At 31.3% G+C, this 18,587-nt stretch overlaps 1 protein-coding gene across 1 annotated transcript; it reads left to right on the forward strand.

Annotated features, from left to right (window-relative positions):
- The first annotated feature begins 5,051 nt into the window (after positions 1 to 5,051).
- Positions 5,052 to 15,229, forward strand: LOC122307065 (peroxidase 66). Its single transcript, XM_043119686.1, is given in 4 exon segments — positions 5,052 to 10,233; positions 13,192 to 13,334; positions 13,420 to 13,608; positions 14,561 to 15,229. Coding segments are annotated over 4 exon segments (1,017 nt in total). The 5' UTR covers positions 5,052 to 10,133; the 3' UTR covers positions 15,146 to 15,229.
- The last annotated feature ends 3,358 nt before the right edge of the window (positions 15,230 to 18,587 follow it).

The following is an 18,587-nucleotide window of genomic DNA, read 5'->3' on the forward strand; positions in this document are numbered from 1 at the left end:
CATCCATCAATGTTAATTGAAAACACGTGGCAATTTCACAGATTGCCATGTGCCAATTTTAACTTTTTGAATAACTAAATTTTTTGTAAAAAAAAAAATAATAATAAATAAACTTTTTATAAGAACATATTTTTACTTGATATACACATATATGATATGTACAGCCAATCGTTAAGAAAAAAATTTTTGATAGTCATAATCAAATCGTTAACAAAAATTTTTTTGATAGTCATAATCAAATCCAGTACATGCTTAATCAAATTATACCAAAATGGTCATGATAAAAAATGCTTAAGAATTATAGTTATTGACTTCTACGCTAACATAAGCAATCAAATATCATTCCATCTAGATAACCAATTTGGACTATTATATAGCTCAGTTAAAAGCATATGTATCACATATGACATCATGTGGAGCTATGGTATGTAAATGATTTTCAGTATCATCTAGATACATAAGAATAGTTGTTTACATCATTTTCTGGGTCTTAAAAATGACAATTTATAGGTATAAAAAAAAATATGACATTTTATAAATTTTTTTTAAAACAACAAAAAATCCCAAAAAGTGCGCTTGGCTGTGTTTGCTTGGTTAAGTAATCTCAACCTATCTCAAATCAATTATTGATGGAGGACACAATACTTTTTCAATTTCTCAAAAAAATTTAAATCCATTTCAACCTATTTCATATATTTACACGCATATAATTTCAACATATTTACATTAAACACATCTCTATAGGTATTTGTACTAACGTAAATGATGTCAAAACGGTATTTGTACCATCGAAAGCGTATATATAAGTTTATTCTAGCATTAAATTAACAAACCTTTCGTGATTGTCCTCCCTTCAACTGGGCAAAGAGAATTCTCTCCTTTGGCATTCTATTCGGAATAAAACTTCTGAGAACTACCCTAAATGTTCTGCTCCAAATATAACCTTGTTAATGGAAATCTCCATAAATTTGAGGTCATCTGGGCATTTTAACAAACATCTTCAATGGCTTCATACGAATTCCACCAAGTACCTAAGCCCCGACAAGAGTATCAGAACGTTAGGCAGGCAAACAGAAGGGAACAGAAGCAAGATTGAAAGCAAAGGATATCCCCAATGCCAACACTCGGACGACAAACAAAAACAGCCTCCCCTACGTGGATGGTGACGCTGAGCCTCTTCCCCCATGGAGCTCTTCGAAGAAAAAAATTCCAAAATCCACCCAGTTACCAGTCCATGGTCACCGATCTGAGACCGGAGAAATGATCCGATGACCAATATCTGCCGTCAAGGAGGTAGTGGAGAACAGCCACGACGCACACTCCACTTCCAGAAACATCTTATCGAACAATGGAGGCCTTAAAACTAATGCAGGTCTTCGATTAAGGCCAAGGAGTCGAGTCCGTTACTGCACTCACTATTTCCACCTTCCCAACGGTTGTTCCCAATTTGTTTATCAGAAAACTGAGGGAAAGTGAGAGACTTCGATAAGAAAGGAGAAGAACTAACGTTGGGAGAAGAGACCAGCAATGTGTTTTCCTTCTAACCATAAGATTTCCAGCTTAAAGGCACCAAAGTCGCCATCGCCAACGGCATAATCCCTTCCGCAGAAGAACCTACTTGACCATAAAAGGAAATAAATAAATCTTTTAAAAAATACAAATATAAATGAAAAAAGAAAAAAAGAATGTGACCTGACCATCGTATAATCGAACCACGTGACGTGGTCGACATCCATTGGCTAAGAATCAGAGCTGCCGTCGTGTCTGCATATGACTGGGTGTTTGCGCACGTCACTGTACGATGATGTCGAGGTGGTGCTCTGACTAAACTTTTCTTTATGTCCGCAATTAATGAATTGGCAAGAACTTCGCTTCTTTACAAAAATAAAAACAATTACTTCTTATTTTCTTTGTTCTTTTGGTGGGTCAAGAACATAACTTGATGAGGGAGAATCTCGTCTTTGAAGACAGGGACCGATGAAACAGATGAATACATCCAAAGTTACGAAGAACCTCATCTCTTTTGTTTCTGCTCTCGGAATCTTTCTAGGTTTCCTAGGTTTCCAACTTTTTAACACTTATGATATATAGCTGGGTTTAATTTGCTTTCTAAATCTCGCCGGGGTCCACGTGTTCTGATCGCTTCTACCCGAAATTTCTATCGAGATACTCTCTTCCGGGTTTTGGTGATCTGTTCCTTTTGTAAATCTTTCTGGGCTTTTGGAGTTAGTTTTCAACAAAACCTTGACAAATTAGTTTTTATCCAGTTTCCTTTCGATTCTGGGTCCTCACAGTTTCTGGTTAAGTTGTAACCGTCATAAGCGCGCGTTTTCGGAAATTTCCCTAGAACTTGGTGAGATTCGGAATTATTTCATGTTGAATATCCCCTTTTAAGCCTTTTGATTAGTATGAAGCAGTTTTTTGTTCTTGTAATTTATAGAGGAGATGGTGAGAGGGAAGATTCAGGTGAAGCGAATCGAAAACGCGACGAGCAGGCAAGTCACCTTCTCGAAGCGCCGAAATGGGCTGCTAAATAAGGCTTACGAGCTCTCAGTTCTTTGCGAGGCCGAAGTCGCCGCGATCATCTTTTCACAGAAAGGCAGGCTCTCTGAGTTTTCAAGCTCTGAGTATGTAATTCTTTCATCGCCAAATATAAATTACACAAATCCTTTATAGTTTGTTTGTTTCAGTTTTCTTATGCTGCTTAATTCGATACCTGTATTCATATATTTTTGTGCACTTGTGCTCTTTTTTTGCCTTTTATATATATATATATATATATATACACATAAAAGAATTTTCACGGTTATGAAATACTTATGACTACTGAGTGATGTAGCAACAACGGTCTGGTAAATTGTAATAAAGGCCTAGTGTACGAGGAACTTGGCTGGACTTTCAGTAGTTTCTGTATTTCTGATTGATCTTTTGTTTCATCTCTTTTGGCTTGGTTGATAGCGAGCTATCTGCTTATACCTTCGGAATTCGGTTCATATTCGAAAACAAAATCCTCGTTGAAGTACTCCTCGATCTGACTCCCAGACATTCAGGCGATTGAGCTGGGTATATCTATATTTAGGAGGAAAAACAGCTATATCGAGTCATTTCCATGTTAATTACCGTTTTCTTTCCTTGCATCTTCAAGTGCCTGGAAAATTCTTGGTGGGTCTGATGATCTTTCTCTTTCTCTCACTACTGGTTTTGTGCCTCTTTTCATCTTTAGTGAATTTCCTGAACTGTACCTCTTAAATTGTCATGTTATGCAAGTTTTCATTAATTAGGGTTTCTCAAAGTTTGATGAAACTTGGTGTATATACAGCCAGCCAATTTGATTTTAGAACTGGGGGGTCAGCAGCTTGGCGTTGGTCCTTCTGCTTCATCCAATGGGATTTTCCCTAGACGGCATTTCAAATGCAAAATCTAAAACCTTTCCGCCTAACATTTTATGATAACAACTTCGATTACCATAACAGACTACGTGCGAGAATTGCATTCACGCATTTATATGCTGCCAGGAAATGTTGCTCGAGTCTAATTTTTGTCCTTTTTCTTTTAGCTGGGGCCGTATGACTGTAACTAAAAATAATTATTAGGGAATCTCAAAACGTAGTGGTCTCATCCTATTATACTATACTATGCCATGTCATTAAAACTAATTAATTCTTATATATGTGAATTTAAAAGCATACGTGACATTTTATGATAGGATGAAAGTGTAACGTGAGTTATAGTACTTTAGAGGTACCTAATAATATTTTTACAACTATAACCTTATAAGAGTATTGGCATTGGTTTTTCTATATGCATATGCAAAATGACCTCTTTTAAAGATTGATTTTGCCATTCAAGAAAAACTCCTATGTTGGATTATGCATCTTTGAGCCACAATAGTAATAAAAAATATTATTATTTTTTATTATTAATTTTTTACCTAAAATTATTATTATGATTATTTTTATAGATTTTGCAATTAGCATCCACTACAGATTCTATTATCTAACCTGTGTTAAAAAAACCAATTTCATGTGTACAAATTTTATCAATTTCATATATCAAAATGACCAAATTTATATATACACAAATTTCATCAACAAATATTAACATGTGCTAAAAAACATATCATCAACTTAATACAAATTTTATGTAGCAAAATCAACTTAATACAAGTTCCAAAAAGTTGATTTTGATACGAATTCATACACTTGATACAAATTTGTCCTAGTTGTCTAGAATACAAATTTCTAGTACCAAAACCAATATCAAGCAGTCAAAACAAGCAGAAACTCTACCAAAATGGAATACAAGGAGCAGCTCCAGCACACTTTCAACATAAGCAGTAGCTTCACCAAAATTTCCACCACCAATACCAAGCAATAGCTCCACTAGTTTGCAGTAGCTACAAGTCTTCCAGCAGCTCCACCGCACCAGCAAGCAGTAGCTCCACTAGCAACTAGCAACAACAAAATTGACCTAATCAAAACCCACTAGCAATCAACAACCATCAAAATACAGTTCCATCAAGAGGAACAAAAACTAATTTCCATTTGATAGCAACCAGCAGTACAACAATGCCCAAAACAGGTCACCACACAGTCAAAAAATTACAAAATACCAAAAACTAAGCATACAATTATGTATGCGATATGGTCTTATTCCTTTATTCCTCAATGATTTCCATTTGAAAATTATGGAAATACTCTTGCCGTACAGAATTTATGGAATCAATATCCAATTTCATAATTTTTATATCATTTTTTCTCTTCTTGAGAGCTACTAATTCAAATCTTTCTTCTTGAACCTTAATTTCCATTTCAAGTTTTTTCTTCTTAACAAGTAGTAACTTAGATCTATCATTGCAAAACTTTAATATTGATTCTCTTCTCTCTATCATACAAGTCTTTCTATCATCTTTCATTTGCCTTAAGACCTTATTAAATTTATTATCTTATGTTTCCTTACATTTTCATTATTTCTCTTTCTTTTTCAGCTTTCTTGCCCGGAGGTCTTTCACAATCCACGGGTACATTTTCCATGTCTTCTCCTAATCGTATTGAGTTTGGAGTAATACCTGAATGTGAGACATTGTCTTTTCTTCTTATGAGTTCCATGTGTGCTTGCCATTTCGGTTGGTGCCTTAAAACATTCCAACAATGATCCATGTTGAAGTTAGTTTTTTAAGGCTATTGGTATAAAAAAAATTTCCTTATCAATCTACAAAATAGTGGAACAATCAGCACGCTATGTTATTACAAATACTTAATAATTAGAACAATAAAATATTGAAAAAACCATTATACCTTGTCTAGATGGTCGCATTGTTTGGATGCATTCCTTCAACTTAGGCCATGGAACCACAAAATTTATTGATACAATTTTTAATGGTTGACCACCGATTGGTCAGAGAGGGTACAGATCGTTCTTAACCGTTAGGTTTTTTATAGGTGGAGTAATAATCATAAACTTTACTCCACAAATGTATGGAGGTTTGGTCAGTCTCTTGTATGGAGTCTATACTAATGTTAAGCCAAGCTGAAACAAGGAGAGCATCTTCCTCTATATTAAATGATACACCCCGCTGGGATTTTTGTTTAGGTGCCATTTTTTTCCCATTGGCGTTGTGTCACTTGGATATCAACATTTGCAGTATCCCTAAGGGGGTTGTTAATACCACCTTCATAACATTCCAACAATGAGGTGAAGAAGGGATTCTTATCAATTAAAGTGTTAATCCTTCAACAAAATGTTACTAAAACAGCACATTAAACAGTACCATTGTATTGAAGCACAAAGTGTTCAGCCTTTAACAGTATAAAGAGTGTACTCATAATCATATTGAAAATTAAATCAGCACATTATAATAGAAGATTAGCAAAACTAACAACAAACTACAATCAAACATCTTCAAAATAGTAACTGAAAAACCTCAAGATTAAAACAGTTTCCTAACAGCAACTCTAAACCAATTAAAACAGGCCAAACATTGTGATGATACACCAGACATTTATGAAGGAATCACATGCTAATTAGATGACAACAAGTGTACCAAATTTCCCCTTTAAGACATTCATTTGAAATTATATCCATACATGATTTCCAGAGAGCCCCATAAGTAAGTTAAAAATATTTACATATGTGCACAAACACACCAAGAGTGGTCAAAATAGCTATATGATCTTTGATTATTTCTGACTAGTTAGACTTTAGTTGTACTTATTAATCTAAACATCATAGTACAAATACATAATAGTAGCATAATCGAAACCCTAATCTAAAACTAAGAACGAAAAATCAAAAAGTAATCTAGATTAAGCAAAACCAGAGGACAAAGCAATTAAATACTCTGTTATGCTCCTACATGTTTACAAAAACTAGAGGACCCATTTACAAAAATCAAAAAATCGAAAATCTAAATTTATCCCTAAAATTAGTTTAGAAATCAAAACCCCAATCTAGATTAAACAAGGTATCCAAACAACAATTAGAAAATCAAATAAAATTATGCTATGCTATGTCATTAAAACCAATTAATTCTTATATATGTGAATTTAAAAGCATAAATGACATTTTATGATATGATGAAAGTATCATGTGAGTTATATTTCCGATGTACCTAATAATATTCCTATAACTATACACTTCTAATGACTTATATGACATGTGCGAGTCAAAGTTTTCCTTTTATTGCATGTGTATTAAGCACAAATAAAATTTAGAGCTTTAATGACGATATTGTTTCAATGATGGTTCACTACAATGGAAAAAAGATTCCTTCAAATTTTAACATGAATTTAGGGCTTTAAATAGAAGAGAGATATACATAAAATGAGTCTTCTTGATGAGACTTTGATCTTACTACAATAGTGTTTTTAAATTGTTTTGCTAAAGAACTTGAGTTAATATGTCTATTTTTAGCTTTTTGGTTTCCCTTTCTTCACATATGTAATTGTGTATCCATTTCCATAAATAAGTTAACATATTCAATTGAATTTGCTGAGGAAACGTATTAATCGATATTAAATATGTGTTAAACAATAACGTTAAAAACATCAATATAAATGTACACCAATACAATTTTTTATATAAGTAAATGATTATATTGATAAGAATAAAGATGGTATACAAGAGGTAACATCCATTTAGGAAGAATATATGGAAATAGGAAATTCATGAAAATCAAGGTTTGGTGCCTACTGTGGAGGAATGTTTAGAGTTGGGAGTTCACTTGGGTCTTGTCTAGGGATAGTGTTGTTCCCCTAACTTCTCTTACTCCGATAAACGATATAATGCGTTCACCATCAGATTAGGTTCTGAATAAAGTTAAAGGGTTTAAGCAAATCCTGGGGCTTTCACATGGAGAATATGAAGATCGATTTAAAGCACTACTCACTGTGATCGAGGGGAGCCACGCGCTTGAATCCAAATCAAATTTTAAGAAAAGTAGAGAGTTGAAGTGTCTTTTTATGGGCAATCAATTACGATGCTAAGGGAGGTAGCTCAAGTCAAGGAAAGACGAAAGGAGGGCATTTTGAAGAAGTTCTTGTAGTGGGATTTTCGGATAGAGGATTAGTTTTACGAGAAACAAGAGGTTGGGGTTGGGGAGGTGTGTTATGTTCCATTCTCCATGGACATTGATTATTCTGTAGTTGTGTGAGAGACTTATAAAAAGAACGAACCGAGAATGTACCATTGCCTGTAGGGTTGCTCTTTGAGTTCTCGATTTCATGGAGTATAGGAGACTAATAACTCCTCAAAGTTGCCAACTTCCTAGCTGCCCTAGTGAAATTCACATTCCATTGGACTAGTCATCAAATATCTCCATACAATTAGCCACTGAAGCTTCTTTTTCACATGCAATCTTGAAAAGTAGGTCACCAATACAAAGTAATTGCTTTACAAACTATAAAATTGTTTTACAACATGTATATCAAAAGATATGCCAATGATTAATGTATCTAAATGGTCCTTATTTGTGTATGTAATTGTGATAACAAGAAAATTTAAGAATATCTAAATAATTAAATATGAATTTATCATCTACTTTCACTTTATTTGGATTTATAAAAGAGGTTGCGATTCAGAAAAAATTAAAAATGCAGATAACAAGTGAAATAGAGGAACTCATGATCAGTAGCTATCCAAGGCAAGTATAGCAAATAACTCCACATAGAAACCCATACAAACACTAGGTATGCACATAAAGCTTCACAACAAAGCACAAGCCGAAGCCATCAATTCCCTGCATAAAACTACAAACGACCGCATCTTTTTTATAACCCAAAAAAAAGTACGAGTTAATACCAAAAGGCCACTCAACTTGTAACCTAGCTCCCTAGAAGTACTTATAAAGCTCAATTTCATTAGCTGTAAAGTAGCCCACCTATTTTAACCTAAATCAGTTTTGGAAGTCTTGCAGCTTTATCAGTTTTAGTGTTTTTTTTTTTTCAAATTAGGTTGAGAGGCCAGACATGTTGTAAATGTGTCCCATATTAGATCGATGTTTCTTCCATGCCTTTTAAGCATGCATGTTTGTTTAGTAAAAGCTTGAAAAGAGAGAATAAAAAATTGTTAAGGGGAAGAGAACGACAAACTTACAATAAAATGGATTATTTTACATTAGAAAATTTAATTTCAACGCTCTGGCATTGAATTAGTAACTACCCAAACAGGTACCATATTTTTTGAGAAATCAACCTTTTACATTTCCTCATATAATGCAACTTGGAAAAAAAAAAAAAAAAAAACTGGCTGCTGTTATTTCTTAATGATTCATATTGAAACAAATTATTAAGGCAAACAATATTAAGAGCCAACAGAAGATTAGGAGTTGATGAGAGATGTATAAAGATCAAGTTTAATTTATGCATTTTAAAAGGCTTGTATTTTTCTTCAAATTATTCTATTTCATTCTGTCAAACACTTTTAATGCAGTAATTATATCACATTTTCTTCCATTGTCATAGTTTCTTATTTTTCAAGTCATATTAGCCATTTCTCATTGGTCTGATCCCTCCTCCACTGGTTTTCCAATGGTATTCTTTACCGACGAAATCAATCAGCTATAAGCTGTAACCTTCAACTTAATAATATTGTTTATACTACATTATATAATATTGTAAAATAATGTATGGTTTTGTAACATTTAGCAAGATATAATGTAATTATTGTATATAATATTTAGTGCTGTATAATACAACTATATATAAGTTGAAACTTGGAACTTGAAGTTCAAGTTATGATAATTATATAAGTAAATTAAAGACATAAACATATATTATACAGTATATACCCAAAACTATAAAAATAATAATATACTCTATAGGATTATGTATTAACATCTGCATAATTCATTATAAATAAACTTTTTAATTCAAATTAATTTGGAGTCAGAGTCAAACTTTAAAAAAAATAGCAATTTTTAATTAATTAGGAATCCTCAATTCTGCCCAACTTGTTATATACTTTTTCACCTTTTAAAAATAAAGATCATACATTTAATTTTTATAAATACTATACTATAATCCGCACTATGTCACGTGGGCTTGCATTTTTTTGGTTCACAATATTCAGATTCACATTTTCAAACTTTTCAAAAATTCACACAAAACACAAATTAAACTTCACTGCGAGTATAATTTTTTTTTTATATAAGTAAACGATTAATAGGCATAACCCAAGTAAACTGGTATTCAAAAAATACACCTAGTTGGAGAGAAGTAAAAGAAATAAGAAAATCATACAAATTGAGGCCACAACAATCTATAGATGTGGCCCAAAGAAAAAGAGTTCTAACAAAAAATAATCTAAGTTCCAAATGTCCTGTCATTTTGCTCCTTCCATAGGCACCACATGATACAAATCGAGACCATTTTCCCCACCGCTGAGATTTGTGGAAAACCTCATATATATTTTATCCAACTGGCTTTGAGCTCTGTCACTGTGGCAAGCATAACCCGAGCTAACTTTATTAAACACTTCATTCCATAACATTCCAGCCACCTCACAATGCAATAGTATCTGATCTATATTTTTACCATTTTTCATACAGATACAACACCAATTTACTATGATCACCTTACGTTTTCGTAGATTATTTGTCGTCAAGATCTTACTTAATATTGCAGTCCGTACAAAAAATGTTGTTTTTGGAGGTGCCTTGTTTTTCCATATATTTCTCCAAGGGAATTGTGTATTATGTGATTTTGTGGGTGTTGGCAGCTTTACCTTTATCTGTGGGTATCCACCACATCTAATCTACACCTTGGATTTTCTGCCTCATGGTGTGTAAAAGAGCAAAGAACTCCCCAAAGCTGGCAACTTCCCAATCTTGGACGATTGTAGTGAAACACTGGAATTCACGTTCCATTGGACTAGCTCCCCAAATGACTCCATGCAATTAACCACCAAGGCATCTTTCTCACCTGCAATCCTAAAAGCTGATACGAATAAATCCTTTAGGGCTTGATCTCCACACCATACGTCAGTTCAGTATTTTATTCTAGATCCACCTATGCCGATTAAAGATCCCGCACCCCCTTCGAATATGTTTCCAAATTTCCATTCTATAAACCCCATGGACCTCCCTAGTGCCCCCCCCCCCCCCCCCCCCCCCGAAAAAAAATCTTTAATATTTGCAATCAATCATTGACTTCCATAGGGTTTCTCGTTCTATATTATATCTCCACAATTATTTCCCAAGCAAGGCTCAGATGAAAATTCTCAAGTTTCTAATACCTAACCCACCCGAAAATATTGGAGAACATACTTTATCGCACTTGAGTAGATGATTCTTGAGTTCTTCTCCTATCCCACTCCAAAGAAAATCACGATACTGCTTTTCAATACTGTTTACCACACTTGCTGGAATTGATAATACAGATAAAAAATACGTTGGAAGATTAGAAAGAGTACTTTTGATAAGAGTGATCCTATCAATTGATATCTTCCAACTTGTCAATCTGTGTTCAATCTTGTCCACCACTGTATCCCAATTGATATAGATCTTGCAGTTGCCCCCAAAGGAAGATTTACCCAAGTAATTTATGGGAAGAGAGGAAACCTTACGTCCAAGGATACTAGCTAGCTATCAGATGTTAGAAACATTACCCGTTGATAACAATTCTAATTTATCAAAGTTCACTTTCAACACGGACACCGCCTCAAGACAAAGTAATAATGTCCTTAGTGTTCAAATTTAGTGTTGTTCTACCTCACAAAAAATCAGTTTATCATTTGCAAACAATAAATGAGATAAGTTAATGGTGCCCCTATTAGGATTACCCACCGAGAATCTCTCGATAAAGCCACTATTCACCAAGGTTAGAATAATTTTACTAAGTGCCAGCTCCATGATAATAACAAATAGGAGGTCATCATCATTCCAACTTGTCAAACATTGCGAACGTGATGAATATTTCTGGAAAGTTGAAATCAATAGGTGTATGCTTTCATATATCTCTAGTGTACTTGGGTTGTGCCTATCTTTATATTAATGAAATATCTTATTACTTATGAAAAAAAAAGAAGTTGAAATCAAGACTTGAGGTATCTCTCCTTCACAACTTTCTTGAACTCTAGGCCGAATCAACTTGTGCTTGCCTTGGTTCTTGGGCTACAGGGACCTTGGTTGGCCTATTTTTTTTTCTTTTTAAATGTGGTCTTAAATGGTAACTATTACTCCCCTGCCCCAAGCCCCTGCTCAGAAGTTTCATCAACACACATCATCGGCTCATTTGCACTCAAGCTCAGTGACCATTTGAATTATGACCTTTAAACAGCACCATCTCACGTGCAGTTTCCTTCTAAGAAATATGTTGAAACTTTTGAGGCTCATGGAGCTACGATATGAAGTGAAGGACATTTGTGACAATCAAGGATAGTCCTGTCTTATTCCCGGGCATCTTCTATCTCACTGAAGTTGACATGTACCGACGATTTTACACTTAGCAATCCGACTACATAGTAACCAATCCTTATAAGGCATTAAGGCTTCTACCTATGAAATTGGTTCTGTAGTTGTTGCTCAATGACATTTACTTGCTTGATAAAATCTGACTGTTCTTTCTTCCCAAGTTGAAGTGTTGTTTGAAGTGGTGTAATTGTGCAACCAATCTCTGTCTCCCATTTTTTTTTCTTTTTTTTTTTCTTTTTCAATGCGTCTCTTCTCAAATATTCAGCCATATTTGGCCTGTTATTCACCATCAAAAACTATGATTTTAGATAATTCGCACCACATACTCGTGGCTTCAGATTGGAAGATAATCCATTATACTATACGTACGCTTTCTGTGAACTACTGCCACCTATTATTGGGCAACAATTTTGCTACTTAAATGAACTAAAAGACTCCAACTTCCCCCCTCACCCAAAAAAAAAAAAAATTATGCTACATATAGTCATTTTTACGTATTTTTCATGTACTCCAATGATATAATTGGCCAAAACAATTCTTTATATTAAAAAGAAGTGATGCAGCCAATCATATTAGTGGAGTGTATAAAGAGTACGCAAATATAAATACTTGTTAAAAAAAAGTCTTTCTGCTTTACTTTCTCTGCACCCAAACAACAATATTAGCTCCTTATTTGAAGAAAGAAAGTGTCGTATAGAGTTCTTGTACCAGCTTTCACCAACCGTACTTTGCGCTAAGCGACTAGCTATACATGCAACAACAATAATATATTTCTGTCTATAATTTTATTTTTATCTTAATTTTTTTTAATTTTTATTGTTCTTGTGATAATCTTTTGAAGTAATCATATGCAGTTAAATGACAATCACTTAACATATACCACATAGCGATATGATTTGGGGATGATAAATCTAGGCCAAGAATAATTGAAATAATTTCTTTGTTGATCGTACAAGATAAGAGCTTAGCTAGAGATACTTGATACCAAAGCAGAAGGCAAACAGGCTCTAATTTCTACGGGTTTGTACAACATTGAGTGGCTTTGAAGTATAATGTAATCTACATGAAAAAGATTGAAATCTTTGCTTTTTCTAAACCATGATTAACTATATATATATACTGTGTACTTCGGCAATCTTTTTATCATTGTTATTCACTCGTCATTTCTTAGATCTTTTTTATCTTTGCCTTAATCAAAAATCAATGGCTATATTAATTTGCACCAAAAGCTTAGTCTTTTACACAAACTTTCCTTCTCTTTCTAATGATTTCATTGTCAAGAGCGGGGCTTGATGCTCATTATTATGACCAAACATGTCCGTAAGCTGAGAAGATAATTTTTGGGGCAGTTTATAACGCATCCATGCATGATCCTAAAGTTCCAGCTCGAATCCTGAGGATGTTCTTCCATGACTGTTTCATAAGGGTACGTACGTATGATCTCTTTGGCTTTCTCTAGCTACTTTTATTGTGGAAATGGGAATATTTCATAATCTTCTCTATCTTGTTAGGGATGCGACGCCTCTGTGTTGCTGGACTCGACTTCGGGCAACCAAGCTGAGAAAGACGGTCCTTCGAATATCTCTCTTCGTTCATTTTACATGATCGATGATGTCAAATCTAAGCTTGAAATGTCATGTCCACATAAAGTTTCTTGTGCTGATATAGTTGCCATTGCAGCAAGAGATGCTGTAACCATGGTATAATTTCCTTGCTATCTCCCAGTCGATCGAGCTACATTTGTATATCATTAAGGCCCGATTTGAATATAAAAGTTATCTTAACTCATATTAATTCATCTTATCTAATTTTTATAATTTTTTCAAATTTTCACTTAAAATATAATAAATAATACAAGTTTTTCAAATATCAAAATAATAATAATATTATAATAATATTTTATTCAACTTTTATCTCTTATCTCAACTCACTATCCAAACCTCCATGATCCGCTAAAATTCTTAACCGAAATTTGAAGTCTAGAGCAATAGAAAAATAAACATAGATAAGTGAATTCTACATCACTTATAACCGTTCAAAATAATTTCTATGACAACATCAAATATTTAATAAATCTTATAGGACTCATTTTATGTATTAATTTCGTAATGGAGATATTCACACTAAGGGCATGTTTGGATAATGAAATAAAATGATAATTATATAAATAGTAGTAGAATGGTTTGAAGTAAGATGTTTTATTGAGTTTTAAGAAATGAGGAAGAAAAAGTTGAATAAATATATTATAAAGTTAAAAAATTGTTTAAATATTATTTTTTAATATTAATTTTTATTTTAAAATTTAAAAAATATTGTATTATTTTTTGTGTTTTGTTTAGAAGTTTGAAAATGTTGTAATGATTAGATAAAAAAAATTGATAATTTTATAATAAAAAATATTTTGCATTTGATTCTTTGAATGATATTTAAGAAAGAAATTGTGAAAATTTTTAAGACGATATCCTCTCATCTAAGTTCCCAAACAACTTTTAAATTGTTAAAAATTTTGCGTACTCTTTGTACACTTCATCGATACGATTAGTTAGATTACTTTTTTTAATACACAACTAATCACATAAGAAAAGTGACAAAAGAATATAGAAAAGTGCAAATAAAATTTTTAAAATTTAAAATCATATATAATTATGGTAGCATCTGTTTCTATTTTTTTCAGACGGGGGGCCGTATTGGAACATATTGAAAGGTCGGAAAGATGGAAAGGTGTCAAAGGCAGCAGAAACCATCAATTTACCAGCTCCAACCTTCAACGTAACCCAACTCATTCAAAGCTTTGCCAAGAGAGGTTTAGGAGTCAAATATATGGTAGCTCTTTTTGGTGCTCACAGCCTTGGCTTTACACACTGTTCTTCTTTCGAAGCCCGGCTGCATAACTTTAGTTCAGTGCATGGGACCGATCCCAATATGAATGATGAGTTTGCAGAAAATCTGAGAAAGAAATGCCCAAAACCAAACAAGGATCGCAATGCGGGAGAGTTCTTTGATTCGACCTTGTCAACTTTTGATAACGAATATTACAAAAGGATAATGGCAGGAAAGGGCGTGTTGGGATCGGATCAAGCACGGGTTGGTGATTACAGGAGTAGGTGGATTGTTGAAGCATTTGCCAAAGATCAGAGTCTCTTGTCTAGGGAGTTTGCTGCTTCGATGATGAAGCTGGGGAACGTTGGGGTGATTGATAGCGGCGAAGTGAGACTGCAATGTGGAGTGGTAAATTGAGAGAGTGAGAGAGAGAGTATGCCCAAATTTTTTATTCCTTCCAATATTTGTTCCAAGTTTATAATAAGGAAAATGTTCAGTCTATATAAACTCACTATAAAAGTAAGAAAAATATTTTAGCCCCAAAAAAAATATATAAATAAATTTATAAATTTACGTGATTTAATATAATATTTCATAGTATAAAGTTATTTTTATTATAAATTAAATATGACAAATTTTATAAAACTAAGTTAATTTATAAATTTACTTTTAAACAATCTATTTATATTTATAGTAAGTCTCAGTAAGTAAGTTACACAACGACGTGATATTTCTTCAATATCAAGTCAGGAGCTCGGACTTAGGAGTTTAGGAATTTGTAAAGTGTTAGAAAATGCTAAGAATATTTGTTTGAAAATTGAAATATTAGCGACACCTTTATGTGTAATTTGCTTTTATAGATGTTGTGTGTAGACTTAATGAAATGGTAGTTGAACACTTAATTTTGCTAGTGTTATTATAAATTAAACTACACCGGCCCATGAGCTACAGTAAATCTGAAAACAAATCTGACTTGTTACTGCAGCAAGGCCTTATCATTCTATATCCATTTTCTTATAATTCATATTTGCTAATTGTTTTAGGTTGTTAGGTTATGAAAATGAAATAAAAATTATTTTAAAAAATAAAAATATATTAGAGTAATGTTATATACAGTCGTAGAATGTGTAAATATTATATAATTATTTTGAAAAATAATAGAGTTTACGATTAAAAAGTTAATTTTTTTTTATTTTTTATTTTTATATAGATCTTATATTAATTTTTAAAAAAAAAAATACACGATATTTATATAATTAAGATTGTAAATATTATTTTTATTAAATAAATTTTAACAGTTGAGATTGCTAATCCGATAAAAATACTCTAAAATCACTTATAATATTTATTGATGCTCAAGTCAATGTTAAATGAATAACCCCACTTTGTCCGGCATTTGTCGGCACACTAATTACTAATTAAGAAAATCAGATATTCCATTAAACTTATAGTATAGATCTCTTACAAGAGGAGGTGGGGCTGTCGACCATTCAAGACGTACAGTTCGTTTGATTTGACAAATGAAAAGGCCATTAAAGAATCACCACGAATAATAAAAGACCATTACTACACATAAGCTACATCATATATTATATAAATATATATATATTTTTTAATTTTTTTTAAAATTTATTTTTCTTAAAATAATTAAATTTTTTTATTCATTATTTATATATTAAACATTTAATAAAAAAACTTAAAAAAAATATGATATGTAGTATGTTGACTTATGTTTAAAATTTTTCATAATAAAAATGTTTTATCCATCTTATTTCTATATCGTTAGTATACTTTTTTGAAATTTTTATATAAAATAAAATAAATAATTTAATTATTTTAAATTTTAAAATAATAATAATATTAGAAATAATATTTTAAAAATATTTTAATATTAATTTTATTTTAAAATTTGAATAAATTGAATTATTTATAATATTTTATGTGAAAATTTATGAAACTTATAATGATTATGTGAGATGAGATAAGATAATTTAGGGTTAGCTATCCAAACTAGAAGAAACATGCAAATCTAACCAACGAGCCTAACTACCGAAATTTGTTGATTCAGTTGTATTCTGTTTATGTCTTGTTTATTTTCATAAATAAGACAAGATGAATTAAGATTAAAATTGAGAGTTGAATAAAATATTATTAAAATATATATTTTTAATATTATTTTTATTTTGAGATTTGAAAAGGTTGAATTGTTTATTTTATTTTTTGTGGGTATTTGAAAAAGTTTTAAAAAAGGAAAAATCTAGTTGCAAGCACAACTGTATACTAATATGTGTACCAATCTAATGTAATTGGTCAAAAAGTAAATTTTATTGAAAACAATACTAATTTAAATTTTGAATATGAATAAATCATTATTGGTACGCAGAGTAATAAGTGGCTTTATTTGTACACAGCAAAACTCTTAAAAAAAAAAGTCACTCTTTTTTAGTACAATCTCTCTTTTGAAAAATTTCACCTTAAGCTGGTGCACACACTGTCTCACACTCCATATCGTACGACAATACTTTGATTTATAAGAAAATTATAAAATCTAAATTTCTTACAAATTAAGTCTTGCCATATTAATAGTATAGAATATGTGATTTATACACCAACTTATAAGTATAAGAACTTTTATTTTTTTACAAAAAATTTATATTAAAAATGACAAATACAAAACATCCATATTTCATAAAAGAAATGATTTGTACAAATCTTAAATAGATAAATTTAGACAAATTTTGTGCAATTTGTTTATAAAAAAGTAGAACTCACCTAAAAAATATATAAAAAACCCTATTATCTTAAGTAAAATCTACTTTTTTTTTACAAAAACATTTACATAAAACTTATCTATATGAAGCTTATATACAATATTACTTATCTAAAAAACTTACATACTAAGAGCACTCATAATAGATTTTGTAAAATACAACTTTACGTAAAATATAAAAAAAGATGGCCAAAAGTAATTTACATTGGGTTATCTATTATGTTTTTTTATACTACATTAAGCTACCATAAATCCTCTATATGTAAAAGGTTACTCTTCATTAATCTAAACATTTTTTTTATTATTATTTCTCTCTCATTTCATCATCTTTTATTTTTATCTTATTTTCATTTTAATCCTTTTATCATTTTCGCATTGGCCCCACTCTCTCATCTCTTATCTACTCTCCAGCACTTCCTTTTATAGTCCATTCGACTTTTATATATGCAAAAGTTTTGATCTTGTTAATAATAAAGGCAAGTATTATTTTAGAACATTTTATAAAATTATCGAGAATGTGTATTTTTTTAATATATTTTGACAATATTTTCATGATATAATCTCATTTTTTTAATTAATTTATATTTTGGTTTAGCTTATAAATTTGGATTAATGTAAAATATAACATAATTATATGATATTATATATTGAAAAATATTGCAAATATCAATAGATATGAGGATATTATTGGTAATTAGAGAAAATATTTATAATGAATAAAAAAAATTAAAATTATTATATTTAAATGATATAAAGAACAAATAGATAAACTGATAGATGATATATTGTAAAAGTCAGTACATAAAATAAAAAAAAAAAGTTTTTCGATGATTATTTTAAAAGATAAGATACATAAACCATTAGAAGTGCTCGAAGGTCTCGTTTGTTTACAAATAAGAGATGATAAGAAATCTGTAAATAATAGTAAGATAATTTGTAGATAATAGTGAAATAATTTGAATTAAGATTTTTATGGGATTTTGATAAAGGAGAAAGAAAAAATTGAATAAAAAAATTATAAGGTTAAAAGTGGGTTCAAATATAATTTTTTTACATAATTTTTATTTTGAAAATTGAAAAAATTGAATT

This window comes from Carya illinoinensis, chromosome 4, assembly GCF_018687715.1.
Source record: "Carya illinoinensis cultivar Pawnee chromosome 4, C.illinoinensisPawnee_v1, whole genome shotgun sequence".
Lineage (NCBI taxonomy): Eukaryota > Viridiplantae > Streptophyta > Magnoliopsida > Fagales > Juglandaceae > Carya > Carya illinoinensis.